This window comes from Tyto alba, unplaced genomic scaffold (assembly GCF_018691265.1).
Source record: "Tyto alba isolate M040663 unplaced genomic scaffold, T.alba_DEE_v4.0 Super-Scaffold_3, whole genome shotgun sequence".
NCBI classification, from domain to species: Eukaryota; Metazoa; Chordata; class Aves; order Strigiformes; family Tytonidae; genus Tyto; species Tyto alba.
In genome coordinates this window covers 8,538,990-8,564,436 of record NW_024881304.1, presented here as the reverse complement: position 1 = coordinate 8,564,436, position 25,447 = coordinate 8,538,990, and the positions used below count along the sequence as shown (strand labels likewise).

General features: G+C 40.3%; 1 protein-coding gene across 1 annotated transcript in view; it reads right to left on the bottom strand.

The window, feature by feature from the left end:
* LOC104366439 (netrin-4) overlaps nucleotides 1-25,447 on the bottom strand; it is a 56,599-nt gene that overhangs the window by 30,423 nt on the left and 729 nt on the right. The window contains exons 2-3 of the mRNA XM_032994926.2: nucleotides 18,219-18,760; nucleotides 5,205-5,468 (exon numbers count right to left, since the gene is read on the bottom strand). Coding sequence (XP_032850817.1) covers nucleotides 5,205-5,468; nucleotides 18,219-18,760 — 806 coding nt within the window. The remainder of the gene's footprint in view (nucleotides 1-5,204; nucleotides 5,469-18,218; nucleotides 18,761-25,447) is intronic.

The following is a 25,447-nucleotide window of genomic DNA, read 5'->3' as shown; positions in this document are numbered from 1 at the left end:
TATAGAGAAACACATAACTTTGTATGTCCTCCAACATCAACCTGGGAAGGATTACATTCCATTGCATCCAATGGTAGAAGAAGACAAGATGTATTCAGGTGGCAAGGTCCTGGCAGTTCTTTCCCTTATATTGACATATTAATGCCCTCCATTTAAAAGAAAATGCTTCTCTGTACTTTCTGTGGAAAAATGCAATCTCAATAATTTCCCTCACTGACAAAGGAGCTACCTGTAAGAGTTTCAATAATACAGGCCGTGAAATTCAGAAAGGAGAATTTTGTCCTTAGCTATCATAAGAAGCTATTTAAGTTGGGTATGACATCTCAGTGCTTTGTTTTGTTGTTGTTTTTTTTTTTTTTTTTTTTTTTCTGGTCTGAGGCAAGGAAATAGAAAACAAGAAAACATGACTATCAGTAGCAACAAACCCCAAATTCAAGATATGTTTGTCCGGAAGTTTCTTACCTATTCTTTACAGCTCCCACCTTCACTTCTCAAAGCTTTTCTCCTGTCTGACATGATCTTCTCAGTAGTTAATAAGAGAAATATGATCTAGATAAATTGTGTTGATGTGGGTGCATGGCTCATTCAAAAAAAAAAAAGCCACCTTGAAAGAGTAATTATTACCAGTTTGCTGCCAAAATTAGAAGTCAAAGGGCATTTCCACTTGATCCTGTGGAAGTGTACTTTGAACCTTGCTGTACTCAATATTTTCACAAATGACTTATCACCAGAGAGAATATGCATGAAACTAACTAGGATTTCAGGCTGTGAGGAATGATGTACCATCTGGAGGTCAGTTTTACAATTTGCAGTTCTGTTGTATCTATTCATTTCTACAACACTATGGTGCCTGTGCCATTACTTCTCATAGAGCTGCATTTCATATTGTCAGACTCAGTGGAGAAGCCAGAAGCTGAATGGGTTATCATGACTGAACTAACAGGTCCATGGATAAACTGATCATTGACAGATCATCTAGTAGTCATAGATCATCTAGTCCCTCCAAAATAGTGTTGAAAATTGTTGGTTCAAAAGTGTCAAGAAATTTGCTTTAGTTTTCTCTATTATTTAGCCTCCATATAGTATCAGTCTAGCAGTGTTAAAAGTATTACAGATGGAACAGATTTCCTTCAAGAGCAAGAAGAGCTTAAAAGTTAGCACAATTATGTCTCTTCCAAGACCTAAATGAAGAATTATCTCAGTTTTTGGGCCTATCCCATGGCAAGCAATTGCAGTTGTTTTCTACATGGACTTGCTTTTGTTGTTGCTAACTACAGAAAATAAATACATTGTGAGAGGACTCTGAACTCTTAAGAGACAGAAACTCCTATTACTTAAGCCTTTCTGTGGAGGTCTGTATTTTTCCAGCATTTTATTTAATTACTTGACAGAAACCCAGGAAACACGAAACTGCTCTGCCTTCATGCTGTGATATCACCCACACTAGCCACATTAAAAACTGTGTCTTGAGACTTACTCTGCCCATGTGTTCATTAAATATTAGATGCGGACAGTGGAATGAATCAGATTATTTCTGGACATGCAACATTTGTTTCTAACATTTCTTTTCCTTATCCTATTTTAGTCAACATGTGACTGAAAGTACAGCACCTTCCCTGTCTCTGCCAAGAAACTTCAAGATTACAAAGATTTTTGTTGCAGTGTAGTTTGGCCAATATGAAATGTATCATTTGTGTTCACCACTCAACAGCAAAGGCATTTTCCTTCTGCATGTAGGCAAGGAGATTACCATATTGTAAGATGCAAAGTTATACACTTATATAAACTCTGTCTTGCTAGCTATGTGAACTAAATCCTGAGATCTGTACCTGTGTGAATACTCCCTTCACCACTACAGTATCTTCACTGGATAAAATGTAAAAGGATCCAAGAACTTGGCTCTTCCAAGAGTGGATTTTCATTATGTATTTAAGAAAGAGCTAGGGTGTAATGACTAAAGCACAGAATCGAGGAACAAAATAGGATGATTATCTTTACTCCAGACTTGTGTGACCTGGGGGAATAATTTTAAATTTTGACCACCTAAGGTTTTACACTTCTCTGGTGCCCTGGGTTGAGTGAGTGGTGGAGTTTTTTGGTGGCAGGGGAGGGGGCTATCGGGGCGGCCCCCTGTGAGAAGCTTCTCGAAGCTCCCCCAGCTCCACGTCAGCTCCACTTCTGTTTGGGAAATTGAGCCAATCAGCTGCGCCTCTGCGATAACGTATTTAAGAAGGGACGTGGTGACGGGCAGTGGGACTTGTGAGGAGGAGTTGCTGCAGCTGCATGAACACCAAGGTCAGTGGAGGAACGGAGGAAGAAAGGAGGGGGGAGGTGTGCCGGAGCAGAGACCCCCCTGTATCCTGTGGGGAGACGGCAGGGCGGCCCCCCCTGCCACCCATGGAGATCTACGGTGGAGCAGACATTGATTTACAGCCTGTTGTTCCTGCTCGGCTGATCAAGGTTCTGTGCCCGAAGAAGGCCGGGGTCTCATGGGAAAAGGCAGCCCCGCTGCTGTAATTCAGTGCTGGGAGGATTGCAGCATGCGGGGGAGTCCCACGCCGGAGCAGCTCGGGAAGGGCTGCAGCCGTGGGAGGGAATCCAGTCAGGGGAAGTTAGTGGCCCATGACGGAGCAGTGTGGGGAACGCTGCGGCCCATGGGAGGAATTCAAGTCAGAGAAAGTTTGTGGAGGACTGTCTGCTGTGAGAGGGGGACCACGATGGAGCAGGAGGAACAAGTTTCGGACACTCCCCTCACCGAAGATGAAGGAAGTGGCAGCACTGACTGCACCCCCCATTCCCGGCCCCTGCGCCACTGGGGGAGGAGGTAGAGATATCGGGAGCAGAGCTGAGCCCAGGAAGAAGGGAGGGGTGGGGGGAAGGTGTTCTCAAGATGTGGCAATGCTTCTCACTGTCCTACTCTGTTATGTGTTATTAGTGTCTGTAATAAATGTATGTTCTTTTTTCTTCCCCTAACGAGTCTGCCTTTTGCTTGTGATCATAAAAGGGGGATTTTTCCCCATCCCAGTCCTATCTTGAACCCCAAGCCTGGCTCTCTGTCCCTTCTCATTGCCGGAGGGGGAGGGAGAGAGAGCTGCTGCATTGTGGTTGGCTGCCAATCAGGCCCAAACCACAACATCTGGTTAGTACAAAAAAACCCCCCAAAATTAACAAAATATATGGTAAGAACCTTCCAATAATATTTGCAGAACGAGGATCTCCATGATCAGTGCGAAGGAGGGGACAAGAAGGAATCACCTTGATTTGTAGTAGAGACTATTTAAGCAGGCACTAAAGAAGAGCTTTCAAAATGTCAAAATAGTAACAACTACTGATGGTTGCTATTAAGTCTCCTTCAACAGAGATTTTCAAAAACTAGTTCAACAAGCATTCACTAGTGAATGGCTTAGGTATGCTTGATCATACCTGTATGTGAGGACTCAGACCAACTCACAGTCTTTTCCAGCCCTCATCTAGGGTTCAAGAGGTAGTTGAAGCTCTGGAAGGCTTTTCTTACTTTTGTCACTGCTGCATTTGAATCCCTGCTTAGGTAAAGACTTGTTAATATCTGTGCCTGTGTGAATGATGTGATGCATCCACCCTCCTGTCTTCTGGAACATGAGTCACTCATAAAATGCATTTCATCAAAACTGTTTCATCTTCTGCCCCATGAAGTCATTGATGGCACAAAAAGATTCTATTCCCTTGTGACTAGTGGGGGAAAAAAAATCCAGTCATAATTTACAATGGTTATACCAGTAATATACACAATATTGTGTTTTCCTTTTCTGATGGGCAGAGTCTTTATTCTTCTACCAGCTGTATTCATTTAACATTATTCATCTATTTGATTTCACTATGTGTATATTTAACAGTTTGCAATAGGGAGGATGCACTCTTTAAACCACTTTTCTCCACACAGTTTTGTATTAAAAGAGTCTATATTTATAGTTAACTGAATCTGATAATATCAGCTAGTGCTGGAATACTGTAGCTGAATCTCAGATTTATACCACAGATGGAACTGATTCAGAAATTATTTTGCAAATATAGTGAAACTCATACAGTCCTAACTGTCTTACAATATATACCTCTGAACCTAGAAAAGTTGAAAGGAAGACAATGAATGCACATTCCAGAAGAAAATAAACCAAAATGTACCATATATCTAAAGGGGCATAAATTAACTAGGATGCGTTTCTTGAGTCTATTATGTAGAGTGCACCAGGAATTAAAGTTCTAAGGGTTATTTTAGTTTTCAAAACCCATTACAGAGACAGACAGCCTTCTGGAACCTGTGGAGCTGTTGACTAGTTTAAAGTGGCTTGAATTCTCTCTGTGATGCATGTGTTTATTAGATGTGTTTATATGTATGTGTTTAGATGTATTTGGTTAGCATCATTTCTGTGTGACTGTTGTTACAGTTATTCTATATAATACTTGCAGCTAAATCAAAAAGGAGACAGCAGTCATTCCCCCTGAATCACAACTTGTGATCATGCATATAGACACAGCTCACATCCAGGGTAAAATACAGATAAAAGAATGAACAGGGAGGGGCTAATCATAGTACTATAGAATAATTTTCCCAGAATGCTTGGCTTTAAAAAAAAAAAAAATTCTAACTTATTTTAAGCTGAATGGGTAAAAGAGGGAACATGTGGAAATTATTCTTACACCCTCAACACTGCTATCTATGTAGTAAAAGCAACAAAACCACAGAAGGCGGAAAACCTAAATGTGAAGGCTGAAACCCTAAGTATGACAGAACTGCTCATGTCTCACAAACTCAGAAAATCTGAAATTCAAGATCTGATGCTGAAATTCAAGTCAGGGCAGTCTTTGCATCAAACAGATTAGTTCAGTTCTATGCAGGCATATAGGTAGGAGATTTAATTCACTATATTTAGGGTCAGATCTCTGTTCCAATTACAGAGCCCCTTCACAATTTATAGGTATTTTGAGGCCCAGAGTTTCTAGAAGGACCCATCTCTAGCAATGCAATTAATACACATGGACCTGCAGCAAGGGTTACAGGAAAACTTTCCCAGAGTGGTTTAGGTTTTGCTAATAGGAATTGACAGTGCTGCCCTTTTTTAGATAGGCTTAGGGAGGCGTGGACAGGATCATATACAAAATATAACATTAGGCTGAGAAAGCACAAGCAGGTAACAAGTCTAATTAGTTAGCGAATGTCTAGAACTCACCACATTCTCCGTGGCTCCTGTTGTGTTGGCAAGCTCGCATTCCTCTGCATGCCCATTGCAAAAGCAGCTTCCTCGGATGATCAGGTCATAAATAGCATAATGGGCAAATCTCTGAGGTTTCTCTACCAATCCTGAACCATAGCACGGACATTCCTGTCTTTTTAACAAGAGGAGGCGGAGGTTGGTGAGTTTCAGGAGATCTTGAGCTTCAAGACTGTAGGGGTCTTCGATCTTGTTAGCCGGACTTAAGGCACGATAAATCACCTGGAAGACAGAAGATACACATCCAAGAATAGATCTAGGATTCTGCATACACAGCACACATCCCAAGGTGATGTTCAGGAAAAAGTAATAGTTCCTTTTTAGAAGACTCTGCATAAGCAGCTGTGGGGCTGTGACTGATCCCAGAACATCACAGCTGAGTTACCACCAGCTGGCCAAGCCACAGCAAGTGACTGTGTTCCTGCTTTCATCCCATCTCAGATGTGAGATAGGAAATGTCTTAGTTTAAACATCTCTGCCTGGGGTTACTGAGCCCAGACACTTCCTGCAGTTCAGCCAATATGTGGTAACTTGTCAAGTGCTGGTTACTTCTTTGTGTTTCTGAGCCAAGTGACAACTGTGTCACTCAGAAATCCAAGGTTTATTGGCATAAATGCAGTATTCCCCCTCCCTGCAAGTGTTCAAGGCCAGGTTGGCTTTGACCAACCTGGCTTTGACACCTGGAAGGTGTCCCTGGCCATGGCAGGGGCGTTGGAACTAGATCATCTAAGAATCATTCTATGATTCTATGACTTAAGAATCATTCTATGATTCTATGACTTAAGAATCATTCTATGATTCTATGATTAATACCATCCAAATTTCTCAAAGCATTTTAGGAACATGGCTTTAGCATTAGTTCTAGAGTCGGGTAAACTAAGGCACTAAGGGGATCTGTGAAAGAAGTGGAAACTGATCAGACTTCTGGCTTGGTCATTTGAACTATGTGCTGGAAAACATGGCTTGGCTTAGGGTGAATAAGCATTGAGACAACCCTGTCTTCAAAGCAAGCCAGCCAGTTTATTTATTAGAAAAGAAGTAGCTACACTGCAGTGAGTTCGCAGGACCAAAGGCACTTTGTGCCTACTGGCTGTTTGCAGGTTGTTACTCTTTTGTCACAGCTTTTATGTTGTTTGATAGCTCTCCAGAGCATCAACAGTTTGGTTTTGAGTCTCACAATTCTAATTTAGTGTTTAACAGTGACTAAAGGGACATATTGTATTTTAGCTCATGCACTGCTCTACGCTTCTGTATCTCTCAGGGTGTGTTTGTTTCTGTTACTTTGGGGGAGAGGTTGACAATGGAAGGCTGCAGCACAGTCCACGCCAGTGAACTAGAGAGCTGGTTGCATTCGTTCCCAGGCTTAGATGTCCTCTATGGGTATGCTAACTCCAATCTGAGAGCTATTTTCTCCTCTTGTTGAGTTTTTCCATCATAGCAGAGTGACTTGCCCTCAGGGTTCTTTGGCCCTGCTTTATAAGTGGTGACAGTGTCTGTCTGACTAACTCTGTTAGCGGAGTGAAAGCTTTGTTTCCATAGGGATTCCCTCTTTCTCTCTCTCTGTGTGTTTTTCTTTTTCTCTCTTTCTAGTGAACTGACCAATTTAAATACTTGCAGCATGTAAAATACTTTTGCTCCTTTTTGCTTGCAGGAGCCGGAAAAGGGCTTGTGGTACATGCCTGGAAGATAATTCTGTTGCATGTTGGTGGCACATGGGGAGATAACCCCCCTTAAACTAACAGGATCAGCTGCCAGGCTTTGCACAGAGCTACACCTGGCAGTACCACAGCAAAGACAGTGGTACATTTCCCACCTGTCAGCAGCATTTTGTTTGGTTAGCTCTGTTCTTCTTTCTTTTAATTCCCTTCTCTTATACTGTCAGCTACTTACAAAGCTGCAAACAACCCTGTTTGGTGAGATCAGAGGTACCCATATTTCCTTGTTTGATAGAGCTGTGGGCAGATTGCCCAGGCTGTGCAATGCAGGTGCCTACATTCCCCTGACCAATGAAGCCATGACAAAATAACCCAGGCCTTTCCACCCCAGTGTCTACATTCCCCCGGTCAACGGAACCATAAGCAAATGGCCCATCCTGTTTTGTGCAGGTTCCCAGCATTTTCCTTACTGATGGATTCACAGGACAAATGTGAAATCTCCTCTGTTCAGTTCCCCTAATCCAGGATGGTCTGGTCTTTTTAGTGGAAACCAGTTTTATGAACCCAGTCCCCTGTGGGCCACACAGAGGTGGAGTGGTTTCTCAGAGTCCTGAGCACCTGACTGTGTAGACACACACATCTTCCTCCCACATGGTCAGTTAATATAAGAACGAGGCAGTGAACTGGGTGGAATTGTTCTGCAGAGCCTGCTGAGATCAGAGATCTTAAATCAGGGTTAAAAACTAACTACTGGGATATTAATGGTTAAAAGTCCTTGTGAAACTGTTTTAAATTGGCATAAAACAGAGACACCAAGGGTAAAGCAGTCTGATCAGTTACTGGATTTTATAAGCTCTATTCTCACACTTAGCTTTCTTGTCTATGGCTTCTCTATTAGAGAATATATGCTTAGTATAAATGGTATCTCCTTTCAGGATAACTATCCAGAGGATACCTAACAGATAACTGGCTTGAAAACATAAATGCTAGAGGTACTTTGCTCCAGGACAGGACATCTGGAAAAAGATAATCAATACGTCATTAGCTTCTGCAAGATCTGCACTGGTCCTGCCAGTGACCTCCATATATAAGTCTGGGCAAGAGGCTTAATGTCTCTGTGCCCCTGACATCCCATTTGTGAACAGCTAAGGGTCTCCTACAGGAGACAGAGACAAAGGATGAATGAGGTGAAGAACAAGAGTTTTTACTTTGCCTCTCTGAAAGAAATGACGAGATAATGGCCAAAATGTTTCTTTTTACTCTATGTCTCTGGCATTATACTTCTGCTTGATGACAGTAGTCTTGCATTGTGCTATATTAACTGTGAAGGAAATCTTGTGTATTGTATTGCACTGCTAGAAACCTATTCTGTATACAGTATGCTAAGTTTAAAGAGATGGTTTCATGTTTTGGGACCTCCAGTCAATTATCCATCCTCCCCATGTCTTAATTGGCATCCAGATAACACTGAGATCTTTAGTCAAAAGAACAGCTGTTGGGTGCTATTCTCTCAGCATAGGGCCATTTGCTTTCACGAAGATGTATTGTTTTTTGTTTCTTTGCTTGACAGCTTGGAAAAAGGTTGGGTTCCCTGTGGGTTTATTGTTTTGCAAATATTTTCATTTCTGGCCTTGCATCTCTTGAGGGGAGTTGCTTTGGCATTTTCCATATCCCCTCAGAACTCTGAACATTATTTGTGAGTAGAGATGTTAATAGCTTGGATGTCCCATAGGGATTGTGGCATCCTTTTAAGAAAAAACAGTATTCCATTCCATTTGAGGTACAAGAGTTTGCTTGTATGATTAATTCATGACACATTTCTGTCTGGAATAAGCTCAGTGGTGAGACTGGATTTGTTTATCTTTAGCTCTCCAAAGGCAAGACTTGTTATGTGTTAAAGATCTGATTTGAGTGACATAACGCTAGTGAAGTCTTTTGGGAGAGGCATTTATATATTCTTCTTGGAATCAACAACCACTAAGTAACTAGCCTTCCTTAACATTGTAAAAATCAAAGATATTGAGGACATACTTAAATAAAGACATTTTATATCACCAGAGTCAAAGCAGACATGTTGTGCCAATATAAATAGGTTTAGGTGAGCTGCATTTTGCACAGAGGTAGCACAGTTTTTTTCATATTTAAATCAGTTTAGCAGCATTATTTCATATATGCATAGAACTGGAAAATGGAGTTTTCCTCTCTCTTCCTTCTGGAGGACACATCCTTGAAATGTTGTGGTTAAAATCCTTGAGCACAAGGAAGAGTATAATGTAATCACCATCTCTTGGCTCATTTTTAATACTAAGATGTTTCTTTTCATATTAAAGTGCCAGTCACTAGATCTTCCTTAACGTATCTGTTGCCCTACTGTCAAGAGCAATATGTTACAGTCCATAAGTTAAATTTATTAGTCTGATACATGTATTGATTAAAATAATTTTAGTGGGACGAATTTTTGAAACAGATATGGTATCACCTTGCATGCTCTGAATTATTTTTACCACTAAACTTTTTTCTGTACTAAAAATACATGATTATATTTTAAGTGAATGTATTTGGGTTTATGGTTCCCTAAGAAAAAATGAATCCTAAATTAGGAGACAGGTTGTTGGTGGTTGTATATATGGGTTGATAATTTTATACGGTACAGGGAAAAATTTTATTTCTGTAAAAAAAGGAAGAGAAGTCTCTGTGACCAAAATACAGAGTTGGGAATGTGACTATTTGTTCAAAGCCCCAATGCAATTGTTCAGTATAATCTTCAGCAAGTAATTTAAGCCTGTTCTGGATTGCCTGTGAATTCAGTAGGAATAGGAGAATTCTGTTGTATGTCCTGCTTTATTTAAAAAACAAAACAAAAAACCAAAAAACAACAACAAAAAAAAAAAACAAAAACAAAAAACCAACCAACCAAAACAAAACAAAACAAAAACAAAAACAAAAAAGCAACAAACCAGGACACAGGTATTCAAGTACTTAATGGAATGGAAGGAAGATTAATAAATTCATATCTGTAAAATTCTCTGAGAATCTATAGAGGTGGATGTTCAATACATACAATGTTAATAATAGGTAAAAGAAGAGTTTGGCCATCTCAACCATTTATTCATAAATGTTTTAAAGATTAGATTAGAAGTGGATCTAAATATTAGTGAACTCCTAGAGTCATGAGCTGTGGGAAGAGACACTCCATCTTTTCAGTGTTGCTTTTTTTTAGTTCACAGGGTTTGCGTTTCTGAAGACTATGAAGAAGATTCCTTCTATGCAGATAGACATTTGACTTCTACCTTTCGCAGAAAGGTAGAAATATGATTAATTTTTCATTTCCCAGAGATACCATCTAAATTTGCAGTTTTCCTTTATAGTTGTGAAAGATAGGAAGATAGTGTACTGAGAAAGAAGTGTGTTCTTATAATTAAGATGCAAGCTCAGAAAAGATCTTCCCATGATGTTCACTGTAAAGTTATTTCTCATCTAAATAAATCTCTATCAGGTCTCAAGCTCTGTGGAAGCTCTATTCTTTGCTGTAACAGACTGCTCTGAAATCTCTCAGTCGTTTCTCTAAACATCAGTGTCCAGCTTTCAGAAAAGCAGCATACGCACAGCTGCAGAAGAAATCTCGTGGTGATTAAGTCTGCTAAGGGACACTAGAAATCTTTGTGTTTCCATTGAATTGGGTGGAAACTGAGGGTATTCAGCACCTCTGTAGTCTCAGCCCTTTGTGGAAATACATCCTAGATCCTGAGTTTCCTTTATAACCAGGAGCTGACACTGGAGCTGAATGCTGAGTAGGACATTCATGCTTATCTGCATATCTGCTATCAAGCGCATATTTGTCATTCTCATTTTCAAAAGTCAATCAGCTGCGCCTCAAAAAGATGGTCACTACTCTGTCCTCTCCTGACCTTTCTAAGAGCAAGGAAGTTTGGATAATGCTGTAAGCAAAGCTAAAGAAGGTAGCCACTGTTAGAGGATTGGTTTTGCTGTACAGAAGTTGGCACAGCTTCACAGGGGGTGATGTTTTATCGCCAATCAAGAGATCATCTTCATTCTGGAGACAGTGTCTCAGATTTTTGATTTCTTGCCATATGTTTTGCTTCTCCATTCTTGATGCAGATAATTCTGTTTTCTTAACCTGATCTTCCAGCCAGTATTAGTCAGAAAAGATATGGACACAACAAAGGTTCCCCCTTGCAAGCTCATAGCCTAAGGTCAAGGAATATGAGTCATAAATGGAGGGCAGTGCCAATGCATGGCCTCCTACAAAAGAAGATCCTTGTGTAGTACAAGAATTTGATATTACAAATCATCTTTAAGCTATGTTAATCATGTTGCACACAATCAGGTTAATGAGGTCAGAAATGTCTGTGTGCTTATACTAGGCCCATCAGAAGGAAGCTGCAATAAAAACTCTCATCAGTCCTAAATCCTCCTCATTAACAGGTTTTCATGTGAGTTGATTTTGTTCTTAAAGGAATAGTAAACAATTGTCTCAGAATTTTTCCTACCCACTGGCAAATATCCTCTGATTTATTTGATGAAGCCCCTTAACTAAAATGAATTCTTCCATCTTGTGGTACGGTAGTCTTTACTGAGAAGTAGTCTTTTTCCTGTTTTGAAATACTGTTTAGAGCACAACGAAAGTCTAGCTATTTTCTTAGCTTTTAGAAGGCCCATTCTGATGATTCATGGAATAGTGATTTTTAGTCAAGATCCACTGCTTTTCTGTTCTTCTGGAGAATAAAACTTAGAAGCTGGAATAGAATGATAGTTTGTTAAAGAAATAATTGTGCATTTGATTTTTTAAATTTCTCTGACCTGAGTAAACTCAGCTGCTACCAAGACAGTGGCTACTTGAATTCATTCTGTGTTTCTCAAAACAGAAAGGGTCTATGTCCCTTCAATATGCATTTGCTTTGAGGTTATTCTAGTAATCCAGTCAGTGTGGCATTAATATTAATATTTAGGCATTGATGCCAATATGATGATGGGTCAAGACTGCACAACTGAAGTTAGAGACAGACAAATATGAAGAGCCATGCAGACCTTTCCTCTTCCTCAAACAATATGTATTCTGTAGGTTCAGGTTATCTGCAGATATAAACCTCTACAAATCTGTGTAGAAAGATAAGGTTTGTAGGGAAAAGCAGTATCTTCTGTCAAGCCAGATAATGTAGTTGGTGTACAAAATCTAGACTATTGGACAAAAGCCTTCAGCTTGCTGTCTGTATACAGGGAATGGACAAAATTCCTTTCATTCTACATAGCACCACTTTACCGGGGGATGTGAGGACATTTCCATGCTTCCACAAAAAGCAGTGTCCTTTCTCATTATGAGGAATGATACATTGCTCTGAAATGGCAAGGAGTGGCACGAGGATTCCTGTGATACAGACAGCCTGACTGGGAAGTGGATTGAGAATGAGGAGACTCATTTCACCCTGTCTGCTGAACTGTCAGGGAAAGTTAAAACAACCCATCACCATCACTGTCAACCAATGTTAATCAAGCTGTATTCTCATGGGAGAGCATCCATTTCTTATAAGTGAGCCACTTATATCTCTAGGGCCTGGCTGAAAACTTACACACAAACAGACTTATCTAAGTATATAGTATCACTATGACGTGATGTGTGGGCAAATGTAAAGCAAACAGTTAAGTGTTCTTTTGCCCGGAGTTTGAAAATTACAGCAATTAATCTCTAAGATTCATAACATTTTAGACAAGGATTTTTTTCACGGTTGAGACTTGAAAAAAGTCAAGGCTGCAACTCCATTGAAGTTTTATAAAACAAGGTGAGAAGAAAAATTCATTTGATATCTGCTGCCTTGTATGTTCAAGAAATGCAGAAGCAATGCTCAAAAAAAACCCCTACTGTGTGTTTCTGCCTGGTTTATAAGGTTCCAAATGTCTCTGAAATGTCTTATTACAAACCAGGTCAGAGTGGGACACTCAGTGCCCTCCTGAAGTTCACTTGCCAGGGATGGGAATGCTGGACTGGTCTCGTCAGTTCAAATTCCCTTCAGAGACAAATCCTTGAGCCCCTTAATTCTTCCTCCAGGGAAGCAGGGCCTGGCAGTGCTATCTGCTTGTTTACACTGCTGGTGTTAACTGCTTCCTCTCAACTTGCCTCTGCATTCTATCTCCTCTACAGTTCAAGTTAAACGAAATGCTGAACAGACGGCCCTAGTCATAACATTCGGGCACTTACCTTCACTAGTGACTAATCCCTCCTGGAATCCTTTCTGGCTGGAAGTCAGAATAACCCGAGCACCATGCAATTTTGAGACCAGTCCTGATGATTGTTAGACAATTCACTGCAGTGCAAGGCCCTGCCCTTGCATCTTAGCTGCTAGGAATTCAACCTTGTGATATGCTGAGGATGTTTCTTTTCAATGACCCCATTGCCATATGAGATCAGACCTTTAAGAAGCCACTGAAGCCTCAGTGGTGACCTCTTGAATTATTGATGTTGCCATTTAATGAGGGGTGAGTGTGTGTGCAGGAGATCCTCCTTTGTTTATCAGAAGGTTTGGCATGAATACAGTAAAAGAAAAGCCTGGGAAAAGACAGCAAAAAATTTAGGTCCTTAGAACAATATCACATACATTTCACACAGAGCCCTGTCCTGGTCTGGCTTGGTGTCTGTGTACAAGTGGTCCCCCACTGCTCTAACTGTTGCTCAGGGAGTCCTTGTAGATGGAGAAAGGCAGCAGAGGTCTTCAATGTCAGTGCAGAGGAAAAGGCCTTCCGTAGGGCTGACTGTGGCTTCTATCTGACAACCTGGTGGGTTTTGAAGCAAACAGAACTGCATCCCATCACAACATGTCTTGATCTGACATTCACAGAATGTGTTTAGAAGAGTGATTAAAAGTCTTTTAGCTACAAAGTGAGTCCACTCATCTTCGACAAAAGGCACTGCTGGGGACTTCTGTCCCTAAAGACGTCACCACAGGATACAAAACGGAGAATGAACAGGTCTTCTGCGCAAGGCACACTTAACATGTCACCATAGAAACCAGTTACTTAATTCAAGCATACACAATTCTGCCAGCCCCCAGTGAATTCCAGTAATGGGTTTATTATATCACACTTCATTGGTGTCATCTGTCACACAGACACTCACATGAATGAACCGGCCTTTGATTCAAAACTCCCTTCCACTAGTTAGACCCAATGGGGTAAGGGTTTCCTTTCAAGTCTGGTGGTTATAAGCAGGTCAGTGTTCTACCCCATTTTGCATGCTAATTGTCTTCCTTTCATGCAAACATCATCTTCGATGGAGGAGAACATTTGTTTTCATTTCCCAGTATTCCAGTTTATTAAAAATGTGCTCTTAATCTCTCAGATCCTTGAGTGCACATGCTGTCAGGATACAGGTTGAAACATTTCGGTCCCTGTTTCTCCCATATGATGTTTGAACTCTAAGTCACACTAATGTCTGATGCAACATTGTGGTAATTTCTTCTTTTGTTTGGGCCAGAGTTTTGGTTTACATTAGCTGACCTGAAGGCTCCATTTAGGCTCCATGACTATATAGTACAGTATTTTAAATTAGAACAACAGATGGATAGACAAGTAGGTAAAAAAGGTCTCAGTTGATACATAAGACTCCATGCAAGCATTGCATGTACAGTAGATTGCTCTTACAGTAGATGAACAGACCTTAAAAAGGTGGAGTTGATTTTAGTTCATGATGTTATGTTGGAGGTTGGCATACTGAAGCTGTTGAGCATAGCAGTAACTATTGTTCCTTACGAATACTTAAGAATATTCTCTCTTAAGAATACAATAAAGATAAGAAGCATTTGTTTCCAATTTAATTTATAATTTCTTATAATGATAGAAGTCAACAGGCAAAACATAGGGTACTTAACAGGCCAGTCAAAACTTAAGACATGACAGTGGACAATTATCACTGAGAAGTGTTTATAAGCATGGAAAGTTAGATGTTGATTTTTTAGTGCTTCATATGAAGTAAATGATGTGTAGGCAATTGGAAGTGAATAAACTGCTTTGCCTCTTAGACTACAAACTATCAACAGAGTGAGTTTCCAGAAGAACTAAGATGGAGGGGACCTAGGATCTTAGATAGATAGATTCTAGCTGCAGAAATACTCTGGATCTGAACAGCAGTAAGGGATTTAGTAAATGCTGGACTAAAAGAAAACTGTGAAAGATACATTAGGAACTCATCTTCTTTCATTTCTACAGGACTCGTTCCCCAATGCATGACACCTTCTGTCTCAGCTCTACCTTTTATGAGATGGAATGGAGATGTGTGACCCTATCAGAGGTGAAATATAAGGGATAATGTATAAGAGACAAGGGATAACTTGGTGATACATTATGCTCTGTTGTGACATTGTCACATCACTCACCCAAATGCCTTTTGTCTCCATTCTAGTCTCCTAAAAGTTTCTCTTCTGCCAAGTTTCCCATCATGCTCCCAGGAAAAGCCTCTTTCAGTGGTCTTGGAGGAGCACCAGAGTGTGCTGACTGAGGTAGATACATCTCAGTTTATATACGCATCTAAATTACTGCAGCTCTACCATGTTCTCCTTTCACATCTACATTCTCAGTTCTGGAAGCCAGTTGAGCTGAAATCTTGTTTCATGATGTGTCCCACATGGGTTTTAAACCTAAGTGTTCTCAGTAAAGCCATTTCTTTTTTTATTATCTATTTTGTGCCCTCTTAAAAAGGAATTTGTGTCTCTTCTCCAATTGAATAGGACAATGCCCAAGAAAAACCTGAGTGTCATGCAGTGGAAATTACTTCAACCCCCTCAGTAGAGAAAACTGGCATTTATCTCAGAGCATTAATTATCATTTAAGTTGGAATGGATTTGATCATTTCAGAAATGTTGTCAGCTTGGGACGTGAGCTCCTCAGCAATCCAAGGCTCACCCAGATTCAATAATTGGGCAGGTCAGAGTGGAGGTGAAAAAGAAGCACAAAACACTGCAGAAAGTAGCGGTGGGGATTCAGTCAGCTTCCTTCCAAGTCAGTTGTAAGTCACTGCTTGAGGGGATGCATTCGTGACATCTTTAAAATAAGGTATAAAATTGCAGTTCTGAGATGTGTGGGCAAAGCTCCTGTGAGATTTGTAGTAAGAGTTACTGTGTAACTCAAGCAAATCTGATCAGGTGTCACTTTAAATTACTACACTCTGCCTTCCTTTATTTTCATTCACAAAAGATTCTGCTGTGTCATATTGCTGACCTGAAAAGCCTGATGCTTTTGCACTCTTGCAATGGTGGCATTTCATGGATTGATTAAGAGGTCTCTAAAGTCTGTCCAGAACTTCAGAATCCTTTTGGGTTAATGTGCTGTGAAACAGTATTTGTCTTGTTCTCTGTTAGGTTGCCGTACAGACTCCTGTGTGCTGCTTTAAAGCTTCAGCTCTCTGTCCCATGGAGGAAGTGACCTCTGTATGTATTCAATTCATGTAACAGTTCATGAAAGTATTTGGGATCTGCAAGGTTATGACCTATAAATATACAGCTATTCTTACTATTACTATTATTTCCTAACATCTACTGCCCCAGCATAGATTGATTAAGCATACATATATTCATTTCAGTGTAGTTGCTTCCCAAGTTGACAGAATCATTTTGACACTTGTAATCACAAAGGCTTGTGTTGGATGAATGTTTTATTATTTGATTTTCTGCCATCCACTTCTTAGATTTGTTGTAGCAGCAACATATGGTCTTAATGATATTCCCCAAGGTTAAGTAAGCACAAAAGCCAATGTAGTGCAGGGCAACAGAGGATACTGCACTAGAGAAGGAAGAGTTGTTCCACATTTAAGGCCAAGGCATTTGCCTCAGACCCTGTGTTCTGTTCCTTACTCAATGAGAATTGTCCTGTTTTATAATGAAACGCTTCACCTTTCTGTGCTGCTCTTCATCTGAGAAATGGCAACAGGACCCTTATGTGTGCGGAAGATCATTAAATGGATCTTGCAAAGTACTTCCAGATTTTTGATTGGAAAGCACACAAGAGTGGAAAATTATATTAGTTGCCTAGATTCCATATTGACGTGGCAAATTGTAATCTCTCTACAGAAGACATTTGGATGTATTTGACTTAAATGTATCATGATAACTGACCAGCAGAATTGCTACTCCAGGAACAAGACAGTTTAGTAGTCAGATGATCTGCTCCAGATGTCTAATACGCAGAGATGTTTCCCAGCCTGTTGCACAAAGATGAACTCAGTCTCTCCTTACTGCTGTTTCCCTGTCTCAGGTATAGTACACTAGTTTCTTTCTTCTCAAGTGCATTTTGAAGCGCACTGCTGAAACCACTGTGTTTTTTGAAGCCTATCTGGACCATTCACCTCACACCTGAGTTTAATTTGCAGCAAGGTATTACTGTGAAACCTGCATGATCACTTCCAGACAGGGAAACCAAGAAGACTGTGACTTCTCTAAGGAAGAGAGAAGGAAGTGAAAGGACTCCAGCCTCTGTTGTTACTATAGGACTGTTTTATAATCTCCCTTTGTGCCTTTATGTCTCCTCTGTAAAATGATACCAATGATACTTACTTTCTTTCCCATCTAAACTGTTTCAAGATTGATGAATGAGAAGGATTATAACTAAACTAAGTATCTGATTACTAAGCAGTCATTAATGTTTGTCAGAAGAATTTATCAGAGCAATTATACATTTATTTTAAAAGAAAACCTTCTGCATATGTTTAATAGCACATCAGAATATCCATACCAAGGGAGGGCCTTTTCTCACTGTTGAATAGTGAAACCTGGCTGCTCACTTCCACTTCCTGTTTCTAAACGGTTTCATTTCTGGAGCCTATGGCTTGGTACAATCAGAGAGGTCACTCCCAGCAAGAAAAGTTACATTAAACTTAGGGGAGGGATGTATTTAAAAGTCATCCAGTCATGTAGGACTTTTTATATACAGAAGAGAAAGAAGGACCATGCAGTTCATGTCATCCTAAAGTAGGAAAACAGTCTGGATAAATCAGACTCTGCAAATGTGTATTTCCCTGTGCCTGTTTTGTTGGAATTCTAGCTCAGTTATTGGCATCTGAAATATAAAATTAAGCAGTGTTACTCCCATCCTGCGCAACTCTTATAAAATAAATTTGTTAAAGCATTTAAATTCATTTTCATTGATATATAATTTCTCTTCTTCTTCCCCTTTATTTTCATAATGCAAAGCCTTTGGGGATGGGATATCTTTCTTAATTTATATGTGCAGTATCTCTTTGAGCACATACTCTTATTTTGAGCCAGTCTTCAGCTGTTTGACATTAAACTTAGCCCAAACCTCTGTTATTGCTTACCTCTCCTCTGGTGCAGGGCACTGCATCTGAATACCTGGAAGTACACATGGAGCCCTCCTCAATGAGATCATCCTGGAGCCCAAAAGTCGCTGTACAGTTGACAGAGAAATATTTGTAGGGCCTCCAGGTCTGCCCATAGTCCTGGGATCTTTCCAACACCATCGCAGCTGGGCGGGGTGACTTGAACACAGCAATGACGTGGGTCAGGTAGAATTCTGTTTCAAAGTCCAGTCTGATTTCTTCCCTGTGTACCCCTTGCGCAGACTGCCACCAGGAGATGGGGTTTGCGAAGAAATCATCTGTCATGTCAGCAGGGAGATGGGAGTTGTCGGGCTGGTTGGCATTGCATTTGGTGCAGCGAGGCTGCCCACAGCCGTGGGAGACCTGATGGAGGAGATTCTGGTCTGGGTAGAAGCAGTACAGTTCTGTACTGTTCTGGCCACATGTGGTGAGAGTTACCGGTGTCCTCCCTGTTGCAAGGTTTCCCACTGGAGGGTTGCAAGAACGGCCATTACAGCGGAAGGCTCGTAGCCTCACAGGATCTGAAAGACAGGCAAAAGAAACACAACTAAGTAGAATTTCTCAAATACTTCTTAGGCTGTAACATAGGTGACCATGCAAATCTTTGGAGTCCTCATCTGGAGATAGACATCCAAAAGGATTCCTTCTAAGGAGACCTACTTCATCTTTTCTCACAAAGTTTGGAGGGAGTTTCTCAATAAACCTAGTCCTTGCATTTGGTGCCTAACTCAGAAACTGAGGTCTTTAGAAAACTCATGCTTATGGTGCTTAACTTTGATTTCTGTTGAAAATACGGTTACATTGGTCTATTGAATTTTGTGTTTAACCACAAGAATCTTGTGTTTTCTTACTTTTACTCTGATAAAGCTCTGTATCTGAGGACTGAATCTATTAAACGCATTTATTTTCATTGTTATCAGAAAGCAAATTCAAGTTGTACTATACACTGTAGTTACATTAAGAAAAGAGATGCTTTCTGTTCAGCAAATTACAGATACTAATTACACAAACAAACACAAAGAGCAAGCATGTATTTCTATAGTTCTATGGTTATGCATTACTGGCATAATTTTGAGGGGTGTTAAGTTTCTAGTGCTCCTATTGAGACCAGCTGGAGTTGTTGATACTTAACAGAGCTGAAAATCAAGTCTCTCTTTTGTTTGTCATGGAAGTAGACAACTATATTCTGTTTGCCAAATTTGCAAATACTGGTAAAAGTTTTGGTATCCTCAATGTATATATCTACTTATTTCTAAATTAAGAAAAGTTGGGGATAACTACAAAGTCTTCATATTGTTTGGAAATCAGTAGTGTCTTTTGGCACTGGAATTAAAGGTCAGCCCCCAAACCTTATTACCATACTAGAAAAAACTTCTTTTCTAATGACTTACAGTGTCCTCTTTGCAATTTAACAGTCCAGAAGGAGTTAAAGACTGACCTTGCAAGGTCATAAATCTAATCCAAGAGGTCACAAGTCAGATGACTTGATGTAAGTCCTACAGGAAATGACCCTTCCAATGAAACATAGGATGACCGTAAACCCTGGGTAATCTAGGAGCAGTTCAAAGGTCGGCTATTAGTTCAACATTCTAGGTCAAAATTTTAAATCCCTACTTGGTTTATATTCAGCCTTTCCTCAGGTAAAATTAATTTTAAAATCAAGTTAGGTCAAAGAAAAGACTTTCTGATTCAGCCTTATAAAAATACTCAAATCATAAATGTAGTTGGGTGAAACTGATGTCCCTCCTTCCAAAAGGAATGTTTAAGGTGAAAAAGTGTGTCCAGCGTGCACAGTTTTTTCTCTGAGTTGCTTCTGTCCTTAGTTCCTTAGTGACATTTCTGCACAAACCAGAAGACAATGGTCAGAGATGGACATTGTTTTGGAAAACATCTCATGCAATTTTCTTCCCAGGATTAGGAGACAAAATGAAGTTGCTGTATGTCCACCAAATCCCCTTGACCAATGGTGTGTGCCTTTTTAATTTACATACAGCATAAGATAGTCTTAAATTTCAGGTAGCAAAGAAGAAAATCATCCAAACAGGATTATCTTGACTACTTTTAGAAACAGGTGGATGCCACCTTCAAAGGAACTTGGAATTAATACGTGTTTGCCTTACAGACATTTTAAGCAGCAGCCTCAGGGAAAGAAGGGGTGCCTGGAGACACGGTGAGTTTCTTTCTGGTGGAGGTTGTCTTCCACCACTGGCTGGAATGGGCTGGCCAAGATTTTTTTTAGTGTCCCAGTGAAGTCCTAGGAGACTGGGAGAGCTTAGAGGCCAGCAGCGCCTGAATTACATGTGTACCTAATAGTCCTTGCATCAAAGGAATGAAAGCTGCCCCTCCTCAGGCCCACCACCACTCTGTGTGCCAGCACAGAGTGGAATTTTCATGAAGAGAGGAGGAGTTTCAGAAGTCAGCTGGAGAGGAAAGGAGAGAAGATGGGGATGTTTGGCTCTATCAGTTCTGTTCTTTGCTCCCAAACTTCAATTGAGTAGGTGATTCTTAGCACTACTGGAGATCTTCCACCAAGCCCTCACACCATCCTAATTGCTTGATAACCATTTCAATGTATTTTCTTTCTGCTTATGAAATTCTCATTCCATCTGAGTTTAGTACAGTTACAGGGGAACACCAGGAGATTCAAAGATTTTATCTGGGAGGTTTCTTACAATTTCTCTGAGTCTTTTTGTCCTGAGGAAGGACTCAGGTTTCCCCAAAAGTTGTTCTGAGCGTTCTCCTTTTTGCAGAACATCTGAAATGCCAAATTTTTGTCTGCTCTGGAGGGTGAATTTCACTGAGTCATGAAGAATTCTTGAAATAAAGATGGATCTATCCTTGCAGGTCAGCAAAAAATGTAAGGAGCTACAATGACATGCCTCAAGAATGTCTTTGCAAGTGGAATTTAGGTTCATGCTCATGTCCAAGCTGTTTGGTAAAAGATACTGGAAATAAGGAAAGCACTGTGTTTAAATTGGATATTAACCATTTTTTTCTCAGTGCTGCTGAAAGGTGTCATTTTTGCCTCCAGAGAATTTAAATGGGATTGGTCTTAAAACTGAGTTTTGAACAAGCATTAGCTGTGACTAAGAGTAAGGTTACTTAATTTTGATTAAGAATGGGTTCATGTTACAAATGCTGTTGGATTATGGATAAATAGATCATGTAATTAAAAGAAAGTCCATCTCTATTGATGGATCATGCCACTGAAGCTTTCATAGAAGAAAAGGGGTGTTGGAGGTCTAAATTTAAGGAGTTATATAGGGGAAGCTTTGCAGTCAAAAATGTGAGAAAGTAAGAAAGGAAGCATTTTTTAAAGGGAATGGCTGCTTTTTATATTTCCCATAAATGGGCTAATGGGCTCTTAGTCTTGCATTGAGGTTTTCAGCTGTTTTTATCTGAACCTGGAAAAGGAAGAAAAACGTGGTTGTTCTCCTGAACAACACTCACAAGAATGTTTATCTGTTCTGCCTGCTAATGCAGCAACATCAATAAACAGTTCCTGTCTGAACTGCTGTGTCATTAGGAAAATGGGAGAAGAACAAAGTGCAAATTAGCAGAAGGGAGTTTGAGAGAAGGAGAGGTTGGAAAACAAAATCTGCAGTCGATTAAAAGCTGTGCATTTAAAGAAATCAATTGGCAGAACATTGCTTGGCCACAAGTATAGCGCAGCCTGTCCATCACTCACTGATTCTGTGGAAACAACATGAAATCTTGAACCTGGACAGAGAGGGGGGACCACTGCAGAAGAGAAACAGCAGCCAGACAAACATACAACTTACCCCAACTGCCAGGAGGACTCATTGAATAATTCATACAGAGCTAAACAGTTTGATTTTGCATGGGCATGTTATTGAAGTTGATTAGCTTTTACTCCATGGAGGATGGCTTGGCTCCATAAATGGTATAATTAATTTATTTGTTTGTTTTCTGGTCCCTCAGAGCTGTGCTACAAAGTGGCAGGTCAAGGGCACATGCCTGGCACGTGTTACAACAGTGGCGTTATCCAATGATTAGGGAATCATACAGTTCAAGGGAGGTCACACTGTTGATATTCCTGGGACACCATTTCAAACAGAGATCTCTTACTTCAGAGCCTTGTAATGCAGCAGAGCATTGTAGACATTTACTCAGTCAGGTTCAATTTTTTTTTAGAGTTTTTTTTCACCCTCCATTGGATACCTGACAGAAGAAAGGTCATGTGGCAACTCAGTCAAAGCCTGATGATGTGACTGGAAAGATGCCTAATATTTTCTGCGTGATTTGAATTGAATGTTTATTTCTTTTCCATATGAAAATTCATGATTTTGTCTGTTCAAGTGTCCTACAGTGAGACAGGAGAGCAAATATCACAGTTCTGAGCAACATGTAAACATGAAGACCTTTGGGCATCTTCTGCTATGTTTTTGATGAAGCAGTTTCAGCATGTATGTCCAACCTGGATTTCACTTGTTCTGTATCTGTTCAAGTTTTTTCTTAATAACCAAAAACTTTTAAATGTTCTTTTAATGATAACCACCCTGGGGACTTTTGTTTCTCCAGTTTTTATTAATCAGTCCTAGAACTTTACCACTTAATGCTGGTTACAACAGAAATGCTATACAACCCTTTGGTTTGTCCGGGGCCAACGTGCAGTAAGTTTGGCAAGTCTTCATCCATTTATGAGTAGTCCGATGTATTCCTGCACTAAAATAGCCCTCACAACTGGAACTAATGAGCCAGCCTTCATAAATACCCCATAGGTAAAGTTCTGAATATGCGATGAGACCAAGCTGCCTCCATGACCTGAGGCACGGACAGAAGGAGAATAAAATGCCAGCTCTGGGCAACATTCCACTGTGGCCAGTTGCAGTCTGCCTGCCTGCGCCCCTCCTGGAACAAGGGTGGGCTCCAACACCTCCAGCTTCATTTTCAGATGAGCTGAATGACCCCAGACCAGAGGAGACCAAGCCCTGCTGATGATCAGGCCCCGCAATCGATTTTCAGGTTGGTGCTAGAAATGGCCATTTTTGGCCACACCACGCCCCCTTTTGGAGGCCTGCCATCGGGCCGAGAGCTGGCCCGGGCACTGCTGGGGGGGCTGCTGCCCTGGGCAGGCCTGGGCTGGGGCCAGACCCCAAGGTGTTGTCTGTCCAGTTAACTGTCCTAATCCGCAAGAGTTTTCAGACCACTGCAGAGTGTATTTGAGGGGAATAATGCCCTCCACCTGCATCAGACTGGGGGAAGAATTACCCAAGTGTCACACCTCACAATATAAAACCTAGGTCACTCTTCCAGCCTAACCACTGAGGTATTTTTCCTCCTTGACATAATATTTAAAGATCTAAGGAGCCAATCTTGACAACCCTGACTGTCTTCTCTGCAGAGAGATGGCAGAAGATAAATATTGTACGCCCTACAAATATTGTAATTCATGTATCCACAAACAACTGCCCCATTAATTTGTTTCACTTCTGACCAGAAGGGACCAACTATAGGGCTAAAAAGGGAGTTTATAGGTTAATAAAGTATGTCAAAAACATACTTCCTGTACACTTCTCTGCTCAGAAAAAGTCTGAGACTTCCAAATCATTTTACACAGATTGGCAAAACACTGTCTGAACTAACCTTAGTTGGTACTGACCCTGCCTGTAACAGGACCTGTAAAGATTCAAGGTTAATTCAAGATTTTTATATTGCTTCTAAAAAAAAACCCAACCAACCAACCAACCAACAAAAATAACAATGAACAGGTAACTGTTGTGCTTCCACAGGCTGATGCCTTGTGCAACCTTTTGACTAAGCAGTGTATATTTATTTAAAGTGACACTGAATTATTAGCATCATCACCTTCAATACCTAATTATTTTGCTGTTATTCACTATGTCCTACACCATTATTGTGAGCGTGTTTAGCTCCATACGGAACACACTGCCTCTCCTCAAATTCACTTTCCAAGCAGCCAGCTGTGGGCTGCATTTCCTTGAAGATTCATTTTCACTTTGTGAATTGGATACAGAGCAAATTCAGGCTATTTTGTAACAGACTGCTTTCCACAATAGTATAGGCAACTTTACAATACATCTCCATAGCCCTTCTGTGCTATATGTCAACATATGTATCCTGTAGGGAGAGTCCTAGCCTGGGAAACTAGTGAATGCCCAAGATAAGAGACTACGACTAAGGTACCATGTCCTGCCTCCACTCATTCCCTGTAATGTTGTGATAGCCAGCCTTTTTCCCAGATGAGTCACTGGATAATATGATAGGATTGTAAATTCATGAGCTGTTTTCAGTTTTTAGGAAAATAACTCTTGCAGTTATGGAAATCTGATGTCTATGTTATCAAAGAGGTTCTAGCTGGGGAATAATCTCAGCTGAAGCCACCTGATCCGCCTTCGGCTTTCCTGGAGCTTGCAGGGTAGCTGAACACTTCAATCGCTTTCAAATCACTGCATGTAGACTGTTGTTCCTGTCCTAATACTCTGAGCACACAGGTGAAATTTAAACCACTGGTATGCTTTCCTGTACAGAAAGAGGGATCCTAAGCCAGTATCTCAAAGGAAAAGTCAGCAAGCATGTACTGTTTTTTTTTATCAATACTTATTTTTACTTTTCTGACCTGATCTGCATAATTCATCCCTTCTAACCTTAAAGATGTATTAAACCACAGCAAGAAGGAAATAATCTAATGCTTTGCTTCCTTTCCCTTAAGGAATTTGTCTCCATCATAATTCAGGTATTTTTTAGGACCCTATGTAAACATCATTACAGTTGTATCATTCCTATATATGCTTATTTGTACACCCACATATACACACACAACTGATCAACTTCTCTCTCTGTCCTAATCCATTTTCTCTCTAATGCTAATTTAATCTTGTCCACTGCATGTTAACTATTAAGTCAGGGAATACACTGAATGAGTGGACTGTCTTGGATAAATAATAATTCCTAAACAGTGTCTCTGACTTTTAATGACGTAAAATTAATCTAAAAGAGAATAATTCAGATTTCTACAGTGATGTTGTCCAAGGATGTTGTCATTTCAGTCTTGTCCTGACTAGGAAGGCAGTGTTTCATCGTCAAAACAAATATCCAGCATATCTTAATCCATCTACCTCTTCCTTCCTCTCTTAATTTTCTTTCATTCACAAAAATAATACACATTTTTCTTTTAAGGGTGTATGAAACTGTACATTCTATTATAAGTCTTTTGGAGGAGGCTG